The 12,238-nt window shown below is 35.9% G+C and overlaps 3 protein-coding genes across 5 annotated transcripts; 2 read left to right on the top strand and 1 right to left on the bottom strand.

The window, feature by feature from the left end:
- Positions 1-1,582: 1,582 nt before the first annotated feature.
- LOC108548672 (tubulointerstitial nephritis antigen-like) lies at positions 1,583-7,922 on the top strand. Of its 3 annotated transcripts, XM_017901728.1 has the most exons (9): positions 1,583-1,981; positions 5,322-5,637; positions 5,712-5,775; positions 5,894-6,098; positions 6,180-6,475; positions 6,544-6,743; positions 6,800-6,960; positions 7,078-7,222; positions 7,908-7,922. In XM_017901728.1, the coding sequence occupies exons 2-8, from the start codon at positions 5,343-5,345 to the stop codon at positions 7,195-7,197; spliced, it is 1,341 nt and encodes a 446-aa protein (XP_017757217.1). In that variant the 5' UTR covers positions 1,583-1,981; positions 5,322-5,342; the 3' UTR covers positions 7,198-7,222; positions 7,908-7,922. The 3 variants fall into 3 exon arrangements, with proteins under 3 accessions (XP_017757217.1, XP_017757215.1, XP_017757216.1); XM_017901726.1 differs by lacking the exon at positions 7,908-7,922 and having other exon boundaries at positions 7,078-7,568; XM_017901727.1 differs by lacking the exons at positions 1,583-1,981; positions 7,908-7,922 and having other exon boundaries at positions 5,237-5,637; positions 7,078-7,568.
- Positions 7,694-9,680, bottom strand: LOC108548673 (uncharacterized). The gene is made up of 4 exons (XM_017901729.1): positions 9,334-9,680; positions 8,859-9,043; positions 8,408-8,776; positions 7,694-8,076 (listed from the first exon to the last, which is right to left on the bottom strand). Exons 1-4 carry the CDS (start codon positions 9,662-9,664, stop codon positions 7,843-7,845), a joined length of 1,119 nt encoding a protein of 372 aa, XP_017757218.1. The 5' UTR covers positions 9,665-9,680; the 3' UTR covers positions 7,694-7,842.
- A 663-nt stretch (positions 9,681-10,343) lies between these two features.
- On the top strand, positions 10,344-12,046 carry RpL15 (ribosomal protein L15). Its single transcript, XM_017901683.1, has 5 exons — positions 10,344-10,422; positions 10,755-10,935; positions 11,255-11,391; positions 11,498-11,608; positions 11,790-12,046. Exons 2-5 carry the CDS (start codon positions 10,764-10,766, stop codon positions 11,982-11,984), a joined length of 615 nt encoding a protein of 204 aa, XP_017757172.1. The 5' UTR covers positions 10,344-10,422; positions 10,755-10,763; the 3' UTR covers positions 11,985-12,046.
- Positions 12,047-12,238: the final 192 nt, after the last annotated feature.

Genomic DNA, 12,238 nt, shown 5'->3' on the forward strand with positions numbered 1-12,238 from the left:
TGCGGTCAGATATCATCAGAGATTGCGACGAGTCATCCACTACTCGACATTCGGCAATGTTACGAGTACTAAGAAAACGACCGTCTTTCTCTGCGTCTGTGTAGACAGACGCCTATGTATAACGTTAACAGTTTTTCGTTAATATTTCGTTAATATTTCGTTAATATTTCGTTAATATTTTCATTAATAAACACCTGAAACTCATATCTTACATTCAAAATCTACTCAACTATCAGGCTGCCTTCCCTTTCCTCTAACCGGCCTCCGCCTTCCTCAGAATTTAGCGAAGATCAGCTTCTTTGTAGAGTATCTTATACTTGTATCCGAGGTACAAATAATTCTAATTAGAATAGAAAGTTATTTAGGCTATCTTGTAGCACTAAAGATGGATGAAAGTCGCGGCGGGGGAAGGGATGTGATATACCATTGGAAAATTAATAAATGAGCAAATGTATAGATAAGGATAAAAAATATTGTTCGTTTCGAAAATATAAGTGAGAATAGATCACAGTTAGTCTACATGTGTATATACATGACGGTGATTGAAGGATCTACATTGCATAACCCGAAATTCTTACCTGTTTAACTGTTTAACTGTTTAACTGTTTAACTGTTTAACTGTTTAACTGTTTAACTGTTACTTATACGGTTAGCTGCTCGACGAGTACTACAGACTGCAAGTCAAAAGCGATTTGTTTATCAATAAATAATTTTATTCGCTTACTCTAGCTTTTCAACACTGTCTCTTGGCCCCCATCCCCCTTCACTCCGCATAACCTTTTGTCTCTTAATTTACCATTTAATTTCAAGGCGTAAGACCAAAAACAATTACATCGAAAACAACTAACCTCTGTAAAACACGATAATTCAGCTCCAAAAGAATGTCTCGTTGAGCGAAATCGTGTTATACGGGACAAAGAATAAGTGCGAATAAAGATAGGTTCCAAAAACTAATACAACTGCATTATTACTCCCCGTAACTTTCACACTAAACCTACAATGGCCTAAATAACTGGTTTTTCTTTTAATATGCATATAATTGACTTTTCAATACCTCCTCTTATTCTATTTTCTTGGCGGCTTTTATTCTTTCATTTCTTCATCTACCGATCATTCGACCAATTGTGATATTTCTTTGTTATCGTGTAATTGGATTCCTCCTCGCGTAATTGTATTATATCCTTCGATTGAAAGAAAGATACGTATATTATAAAGTGGATTCGCGCAAGAACAAACACGAGGAACGGCTTTAAACATTGCGCGACGATTCATTTAGGTGTGTGATAAAAGCCGATAACGAGACCAAGTCGTGAAATTAAGGCAAGGAGTTAATACTATAGTGTTGCCGTTGTTTATTCGATTAAAGAAACTCTTTGTTTTCGATGTACTAGTAGCGAATGGAATCATAAGCAGCGATCCTACCTGCTAAGACGAACGCGCGCTGTTCGCTGGCAAGTCCAATTGGAAACCATTGCATATTCGAAGAATGACGAATCTGAAGGGAAAAAGACGCAAGGAGATCCGATAAACAACCAAGGAGAAATCGAATCATGATACACCGTGGGACGCGTAGTCACGGACGGGCTAGCATTTCGCTCGGGTTTACTTTGCGTATCGGCGGACCAGTTCGGCTCTTGCTTTCAAGCCGCCAGCACCAACTCATCTTCCCCTAATCGTTTCCGATCGCAAGTTCGTCGCAACTTTCAACTTGCTTTGCGCACCAGAATCGCAGACTTCGCGCGAACTTCAAAACGTGTTCCACAGCCAACTTCCTTACAATTGCTCGATTTTTTTATAGTTGTCCGAACCGTCGCGTTCAGAATCGCATTCTACCGGTCGTTCGTTTCTCGCATTCCTTAAATCGATCCTTTGAAAGAACATTCAAAGATTTTGATGTGTGTATCGCGGGTGTGTACCGCGAAGCAAATGCTACCCGATACTCGTTCAAGAAATTAATTATCTTCTCGGATCTCACAATCAGGTAACTTGAAGGAAACACGAGTAAGTGACACTTTGACATGAAGCATTCGATATCTGTTGATCATCTTACCACGTAGCTAGACAAAGAGACTTATGCACTTTATAACATATGTACTCTCGTAGAATATAATACTTAGCCAGATGTATAATTAAAGAAATTGTTAAACGGAAGCAAATGGTAATGAAATTCGCATTAAACATATTATACTCGTAATGAATTCTAATTAGTTTCTACCGATTATTCGATACCATTAATTAATTTAATTAAATTTATATTACTATAATTAATATCACGATAACACGCGAAGATCACAGAGTTCCTGATGAATAAATGAAAATATGATATCGGGTCAAGGCGGTTCAACGAGCTAAGTTAATTGTCAAGTTGTTTTCCGCTAATTAACGGTAGAACGGAACATCTCGTACATGATGCAAACATCCTTAGACATACGTTACAGTCACCCAAAAACGACTCGAAGCGCCGTTTTGAACAAACGTATATATATCAAGGGTAACGAGAACTTTGCGGTTCTCATTCACGCTTACATGTGGGTGTATGCGTGTGTACGTGTCGTGTGTACAAAAACACGACGAATAATATCGAACGCGTCTGAACGATTTAAAGAAAATCTGAATAATTAGTTTTGCGTTCTTTCATACACTGATTTGCACAATTTCTATTCGCATAACATCCCTTCGAAACGTCGATCTCATGCACCGAAGATATGTCATCGAATTTATCATTGACAGTTAGAATTGCACAATTCTTAAAACGAATTCATAACGCACAGGGAACGATCGGAATTTGGGGCAATAGGCACGTACGCGTTAATATGACGTTCGCGTTATTTTTAGCGCGAACAATTTGAAAGATCACGTATAAGCATCGGCGCGCCTTATGATAAACGGATTAAACAACGAAAAAGAAAAAGAAAAGAAGAAGAAGAAGAAGAAGAAGAAGAAGAAGAAGAAGAAGAAGAAAAAGAAGAACAAGAAGAGGAAGAGAGAAGAAGGAGGAGAAGAAGAAGAAGAGAGAAGAAGGAGAAGAGGAAGAGGAAAAAGATAAAAAAAAGAAGGAGGAAGTAGAAAGGAAGAAAAGCATAATAATAAGAGCTGATTGTTAAAGAAGGCAAGGAAGGGAGAAGCAAGAATGGGTTTGAAGAAATGAGACCTTCATCTAATTTTAGCTACATGAAATGGATCATACCTGATATGAATCGAATACTAAAAATATGGTAGGGCACAATGTTTGAAAAGCCAAACATTTTAATCAGTGACGGATCCATAACGTCCCTCCCCCCCCCCTTGCCATCAACAGAATTAATTAAAAAAAATATTACGTTGCATACTTTATTTCATCACATGTATTGTAATTATTCCGATTTTCTATTATGTATAATTAACATGAATTTAATTATTTAAATCATAGTATCGGATACAAATATTGACATATAGATTATTAGCAAATTTTACCTTATATCTTTTAAGTTATACCGTCCACTCTAAAAACAAAGAAACCAAGAAACACCCCGCCCCAGCCAGAAGAAAAAGAAAAGAAGAGAAAAAATACTCCTGGATCCGCCCTTGGTTTCAATGGAGAGAACGATGTCGAAGAGATAACGACATGATAAAGAGAAAATAAATAAAGATTTCTCGAAAAACATTCGATCGAAAAAGTGTTAGCGATATATGCAGAAGAAAATATGAGGTAAGCAATGGAAAAGATAAAAAAAATCACGAATAGTGGGAAATTCGTTCGTTACACCGATAACGCCGAACTTCTGTACCTTGAATCGTTGAAATCCGCTTGAAGATATACGATGCCATTAACCTCTTTTCGCCAATCGTGTCATTTTTAAAATAGCCTCCAATCACATTCGAGTCTACTATAATTATATACTCCGTACTTTTCTAAACATTCGATCGTCGAGTATCGTCATAATCTCCAGCGAAAAATATAACGGTTGTTCACAATGTTAATACACCTTATAGATTCTGCATATTTTTCCGTTTCCCTTCAAATGTTGATCGTGTTCTGTTTCCTTTAAAGATCTGACTGATATTCAGAACTACAGATCGATAAATTACGATGATCCTTTTCTTTATCTACAACAACGATAGGAAATAAAACAATTGAGGATGCATCGTAATCGTCTGAAACTAGACAATCGTATAAATTACCAATTATTTACTGTATTAGCTATCGTGTTGATCAATAAGGAAAAACTTAAACAAATTTTGAATTTTTCGCTTTGAATGTTATATCGATTCGAACCTTATTTCTCTGATCCATCGTCGACATGTAGTTTTCCAATGAGTACTTTCACTGTATAATGAAATCTTTGGCGTTTAAACAGCTTATATCTGTCGAGCAATATTGAAATAGTATCCAACAGAATCCGGAATGAGACATCTAGAAAACAAAGTGGAATACATTATTCGAATAAAATTGTTCTTAATTCTCGGCCAGCGTAGGCCATTTATTCTGTTTATTCTATATAGTTATCAGTAGCCCAGTATGATAGATTTGAATTCTAACGAAATTGAAAACAGATCAAGATCAATGTCTCGTACTCGCAGTCTTGTGGGCATTTACTGCAATTGTGTTAATATCCTTTATATATATACACGTATATGCATTCCTCTTCCATAGATTTCGTAGACAAGAAACTAGGCGTAGATAAAAACGTCACGACACAAGTAATAATATAATAGGAGAAAGAATATATTTATCTATACTTCAGCGTTATACCTCGGAAAATTTAATGCTTCACTGAGATGAAATAAACCCAAGACGTAACGTGTTCCAGTCTAGTAAATTTCATTAACATTACAATGCATTCGATACAAGAGTTCGTAATGGTATTTCGAAACATAGATATGTATATATACTTGCATCTACAATCGTTTCACGGTCAACGCACGGTCCATCTTCATATTTTGTTTCTGAAGCAGAGAATCCCGCGTATAACATTTAACGAAGAACGTTTACAATGAAGAAAACGTTTACAACGGTTCCAAAAAAGACTCGATGATTTGCGGCAGTTGGCATCGTCTTTGTTAATCACTGCCAACTATTGCCGAATCCTACAGGCCTGAATCCACAGACGGCATATCTAATTGTAAGTGTGAACACGAAAACGAGAACAAGAACGGGATTGAGAACGAGAATGAAACCAAGAACTCAGGAGCCCAAAACTATCCGTTTCGTTATTTACTTTTCTTTGTATGGTGAAAATTGAAACTTATAGAAAATATCGAGTTTAAGAAAGTCATAGCTTTGTTATACCCGGGAGAATAAAAAACGGGTCATTTATAGATGGAAATCGAATCGATTGCAGGGAGAAACGCAAACGTAAACAATGCGATCACGGAAAGGCTTAATATGCGCCATTTTCCTACTGATGGTGTCTATCGTGAACGGCATGCCTGATTTTTCCGGCCTAACAACCGGCTTGTACTGTGGCAAAAAATATCCATTGGGCGAATGCTGTCCTGGTCGGCAAGACGAGTGTAGTGCTCCGATTCTCAACACTCTTTGTTACTGCGATGACTTTTGCGACAGAACTAGAGAAGAGGACTGCTGTCCAGATTACTGGAACCATTGCAAAGGGATCGAAATTAATGTCACTCTACCACCACCGGCAGAAATAAGACGTTCGTAATTAACAGAACTTCGTTCGACCATTGTCCACCGAGATGATTATTCACAGTCAATTCATACGTTTCAGGATGCTACTTCCAGGGAAAAGATTACAACGATGGTCAAACGTTTAGGATCAATTGCAACATATGGTACACCTTTTGCTCCTTTTTCTTTCTATAGTGCAAGCGGTCAACTGACTTCTATTTTATATCAGATAAAATTAAACACCTGATACATATTTCTTCCCTTTATCCTTTTATATTTTAGTAAATGTGCCGCAGTGGGTAGGCGTGCTGAAGTACTTTGCGAACAGAATCGATGTCTACAAGAACCGGATTTAATAAACGAAATCAATTCGAACAATCGGTTGTCATCTTTGACTTGGAGAGCACGAAATTATTCGAAATTTTGGGGTAGGACATTAAACGAGGGTGTCCAACTTCGTCTTGGTACCTTAAATCCATCACGTTCGGTAGATATCACTGACATTCGCAATTTCCATCCAATTTGATTAATTCGAAAGTTTCGGTCAATCATCGATCGGTCATTCAAGGTTTACAGAATGAACTATGTGCGACGGATTTATAATCCGGAGTCCCTGCCACGAGAGTTCGATGCCAGGTCACGATGGCCTCGTGAGATTTCGGGTGTAGACGATCAAGGTTGGTGCGGTGCATCGTGGGCAATTTCCACCGCACGCGTCGCTTCTGACAGATTTGGTGTGATGAGTAAGGGTGCTGATAGTGTTCTTCTTAGTGCACAGCATTTACTTTCATGCAACAACAGAGGACAGCAAGCTTGTAGCGGTGGATATTTAGACAGAGCATGGTTGTACATGCGAAAATTCGGGTAAATCCATTTGTTGAAATTGCTGATTATACCAATATCCTTTCCTTTCCGTGGGTTTTCTTTTCCAGCCTAGTCGACGAATATTGCTACCCATGGGAAGGCAAGAATGATCAGTGCAAACTACGAAAAAGAACAGACTTGAAGACCGCGGGCTGTCGCGATCCAGTAAATGCGCTTCGAACAGAATTATACAAAGTTGGTCCGGCTTATCGGCTGGGTAACGAAACCGACATTATGCAAGAAATTCTAACATCAGGGCCAGTCCAAGGTATGTATATATGTAATCTTTTTTTACCACACAATCCACCTTCACTATCCTTATAGCCACCATGAGGGTCTATCAAGACTTTTTTTCTTACGAATCGGGAATATACAAACATACATCGACCACCGAAGACTATGAATTCGGTTACCATTCGGTTAGGATTATTGGATGGGGAGAAGATACAATAATGCATTATCACGATTTGCCGATCAAATATTGGGTAAAACTTTTCGAAATTTTCTTCTTCTTTCATAGGGAGGATATATGTGCGTACATGCGTGCGTACTTGCGCGTATGTGTATATATATGTATGTAATAAATTAATCTTTTCCTCCAGCTTGTTGTTAACTCTTGGGGTCCGCAGTGGGGTGAGGACGGTCTCTTCCGAATTTTAAGAGGAACAAACGAGTGTGAAATTGAATCGTTTGTGCTGGCAGTATGGGCGAAAACTGTCTAATGAGAGCTACAAGAGGCAGGATATTGTAATAATTTCAGTATATCTTGCTTTTTCCGTATACTCTACGCTTCCTTGGCACGTTAGCGATATTTTACGGACGCTGCATTTATTGAAACATTGTTCATCCTAGTCGTTTGATGCATTGTGCTTTATATTTCCGAGAATCCATATATTGTGCTATATATTTCCGATTCACCATTGATCCATCATTATTTTTGTCAAACATGATTACATATATCTTTACTTCACAGTAAATATTAATGAATATTTTCCACCGAGTCGATTAACGTTTGCGCATAATCAAACAGACAAATAAAGTTTCTCTACTCTATTGTATTTTTTCCTTCTTACACTAATGTCGTATTACCCGTTTAAATAAATAAGTTAATAAATAAAATGATTTCCCTCCCTCTCTCTCTCTCTCTCTCTCGCACGCACACACGCACACACACACGCACACACACACACACACACACACACACACACACACCCTCGTTCTTATACTATAAAATAAATTACCGAATACACTGAATATATCGGTATATTTGTACGTATAGTCATTTTTATATACCCATATCTATTTCTTCTTGTAACATGTTACTGACACTGTTCTCGCCTATTGTTTATTAAATGCATTGTTACTTTTTAAACTACCACACTACGTCGACTACTCTTACAATGTGGCCTGTATACCTCTAATTTGTCTTTAGGTGTATTCATCGCGGAATAATCGATCGGGAATGGTATATTGTTGTCCCGAATTATGCAGGAATCTGTCATACCGAGAAAATGTTCTCCTGGCCCAAATGGACCGCGACCAAATAAAAAGTTGGCGAATATGAGTTGATACTGCGGCCAACCGAGAGGATGATCCCCATTCTAAAGAAAACACAAAAATATTTCTTTTAAATTAACTATCATTTACTTTCCATTTTACTAACCCTACCCCCCTTTTTCTGTTCAATTTCCAGCCCGATTCTAAATTTCCACCATTTTTCCGCGCTCTCGTCTTTTCTTTCTCTTTCTTTTATACGATGTTTGACTTTGTTTTATTTTATTTTATTTCAATACTTTCCATGATCTTTATGTATATTAGACTTAAGCTTTAGTCTTAACAGTAATATTAATCGTAATAAACGCCTACATATACATTAAAATTCATTTTCTGTCATAATATAATAATTTATTATAGTAAAGGTTCTTTTTTTACCGAAGTTAGAGAATCGTACGCCATATCCAGATATTTGGAGATCCTGTCAGAATCTAGACCAACGACTGATCCGTAAAATGATCCGAGCTCCTTTTTTGAGATCATTCCATTCACGGAGCTATTAATAGCGAGGAAAAATATTCGTGGCAAAATTTTTAACCAAAATGGAATGTCGCTATAGGTTGCACCTCCAATTGGTGCGACCACATGTGCCCACCAACCCAACCACTCCTCCAGGCTAATGTTTCTTGCTCGGTCACCCTCGTACTTCTTCTCTCGAAAGATTAAATCCGCCAATCCTTGCTCAGCTTCTACTAATCGTAAGTATTCAGGACCATTCCATGACCAATCCGCAAATCTTCTCAGTCGCTTTCAAAAGTGTTGAAATGTTAACATGAATCTCGCATTATTAAAGCTTAGCCAAGTTATCTTCCTATATTCATAGACATACCTCTGAAAGCAACCGAAAATCTTTTCGATTAATAAAACCATCTTTATCGTGGTCCAAGAGGTAAGTGAAAAAATGTGAAAACTTGTCACGTTGAATAGGGGCCAGATCTTTTAACTTTCCTCCCTTACCGACTTGTTCTATAGCCATTACATTTTCGTCGCTTGGATATCGACTCACCCAAGTTGCTGTTTTATCAAAAATACAAACAACAAAACACAAGGAAACAAAAGTCAAATGAAAACGGAAAAAGAAAAGGAAAGAAAAATAATTGATTAATATAAAATGTTACAAAATGATAAACACGCGTGCACGTGTATGTGTAATTGTTATTAAATGCTTGCAATAAAGAAATTTTCTATGCTTCTCTTTACGTTACTATTGTTTGTACTTTATCTATTTCAATCTGTTCTATTCATTCTTTCCTATAAAACCGCATATAACTTCTGTCTTATAAACTAAAATTATGAAATCTTACTCCACACGTGTACGCTCCAACTAGGATGTTCCAATTGCTTGTTGCAAACTGGAACACTAACGATTCCATCAACATTGGTCGAAACAGTCCGCCATCTCTTTAATAAATCTTTGGTCCTGTCGCGTGTACGATCACAAGCTTGTCGCCAATTAGCAATAAATTTGCGCGGCACTTTCAACTTGTTACTTTCTTCTAGACCAAGATCTTGACTACCAGCAGAGTTGCTTCTATCAATTGCTTCAGCTTCCGCCATTATTCCGTTTCGTTCTGTGACTTCTTGCATTGGAGGATAATAAATTGGATCTTTTATGCTATCCGAATGACTCTCCATCACGGACTACGTCTTCTTAACCACCACTTATTCGTATACTACCTTTCATGAAATAATCAATTCGAGTCGACAAGAGGTCACCGGGTCGCTCAATAATAAAACCGTTCAAGTCACATAACATTTTTCTAATTGCATAATTTTTTATAACATTTTTCGAATATCATCGATTATCCATGCATTTTCCATCGTAAGTTTTCAAACATTTAATTCACCGTGGTAATTAATTAAGACCAAAGCAAATATGCTTTATAGTTTCAAAAGTAAAATTCAAGCAAACCTAACACCATAATTTTAACAAAAATGTTAACAAAACAAAAAGAAATAAAAAGAAAATATGGAACTATTTATTAAAGATTGCTTTGAAAGGTATTTAATTAATTTATACATGTATCATAATGTTTTCATCTTATTGAACATATACATTTAAATATGCGTTCCCTCATTAGAATCACCTTAAACTATATGACTTGATATCGAATATTTCTACTTGATTTCTTCTACTACAATTAAGAATTTTTTCCTGTATTGTATACAGTCACATAATTATCGCGATTAAATTTTCTTCATTTTTTTTCATTTTTTCACATTACCGATATATGAAGCATGTTAAAAATTTGATTTGCTTTCTTACCCACAGATGTCTCTATATTCAATACTCGTACCATTGAATATACTATCTTCAACATTTATAATACAATGGCTCAACATATCAAATCCGAAGAGGTTATAGTCCTTTCCGTCTGTTCCATTTGTCGGGGGTAAGTGCTACGGAATCTAAAATCGCGTCATATCTGATGAATCTGAGCGTATTTTTGTACAACATATAGTAGAAATTTATTGTCAACTGTGTTCATAGAAAATATTATTATGATTTTATTACGAAAATATTACATTTATTTTACTGAAGAAATTAACGACACCGATACACAATTCGTCAGCTTCTCACATGTTTTTACATATATAATGAAATATTCAGCTGATTTCAATAATCGTTAATTTTAATTCAAACTAAACTTCATGCGCTGCATGAATCTAATTTTCTTTCGTTCTGCTTTTCTCAGTCTTATTTTGTTTTTCGGACATTTTTCAGAGATTCACTATGGGCGCGTATAAGTATATGCAAGAACTTTATCGTAAAAAGCAAAGTGATGTACTCCGCTTCTTGCTCCGTGTTAGATGCTGGCAATATCGTCAATTAACTAAAATGCATCGTGCCCCCAGACCATCTAGACCAGATAAAGCACGGCGTTTGGGTTATAAAGCTAAACAAGGTATGAATTTTGTACTTTTTCTGTAAGATGTATAATGTGATAGAAATTATATTAGTTACATCTTTAAGTTAACATTGTTATTCTAGAATAATTTACTATCCTCGCTATACAATTTCATTTTTCATTATTTCCTATTACCTTTTCTGTCAATACAATGTATAGATATTTAAGAGACATGCATGATGAGATATATCATGCACCACGCTTACACTTATATGGTGATACAGATGTATATACTGATACTAATATTCTGTTAATTCAAACTATATAAAATTTGATACATATAATATTGATGAAAAATTTTACTTTCAATACACAGGTTTTGTCATATTTAGAATTCGTGTAAGGCGAGGTGGTCGTAAACGTCCAGTTCCTAAAGGTGCAACTTACGGAAAGCCAAAAAGTCATGGTGTGAATCAGTTGAAACCTACCAGAAAATTACAGTCTGTTGCAGAAGTAAGTTCATAACAATTAAAATACTAGTTTATATAGAAAACAATTCTTGTACCTCTTTCTTTTCAATTATTTAACAAATAATATCTGACAGTTCAATTATGTTTAGGAACGTGTCGGTCGCCGTTGTGGCGGTTTACGAGTATTGAACAGTTATTGGGTAGCTCAGGACTCTTCATATAAATATTATGAAGTTATTTTGGTTGATCCGGCACATAAGGTAATTTTTATAAGGTTTCATAACATTTTTACAAATATCTATAAAACATGATGACATTGCAACATATTATTGAAGTATTATGATTTATTATCTTCCTTGGATGCCTGAACGAGTAAAAAGAGCAAAAATTTTGTAACGCAATCAAAATCAATTTATTATTAATATTTTAATTATATTTCAGGCAATTCGTAATGATCCAAAAGTCAATTGGGTATGTAACGCAGTACACAAACATCGTGAACTTCGTGGGAAGACATCAGCTGGCAGAAGTTCGCGAGGTTTAGGTAAAGGACATCGTTATTCTCAAACTATTGGTGGATCTCGTCGTGCAGCATGGCTAAGAAGAAACTCCTTATCCCTTCGTAGAAAGCGATAAATTGTTCAAATTTTTCTAACAGTGGCTTTTATATATACATGATACATCATTTCATTGATATATTATAAATATTTGTATCAATATTATGGTATATCCTGTACAAAATAAATATTTCTTCCTTAATAAGTTCTTTTATATCTTATTATATTTCTCTCTTCAAAATGAAGTAAATACAAACATACATTACTATTTTAGCTACACGCATAAGTGCATAGTATGTAAAATTTACAAAAAAATTCTTATGTTACAATTCT

The sequence above is a fragment of the Eufriesea mexicana genome, unplaced genomic scaffold (assembly GCF_001483705.2).
Source record: "Eufriesea mexicana isolate 0111107269 unplaced genomic scaffold, ASM148370v2 scaffold1723, whole genome shotgun sequence".
Taxonomy (NCBI): domain Eukaryota; kingdom Metazoa; phylum Arthropoda; class Insecta; order Hymenoptera; family Apidae; genus Eufriesea; species Eufriesea mexicana.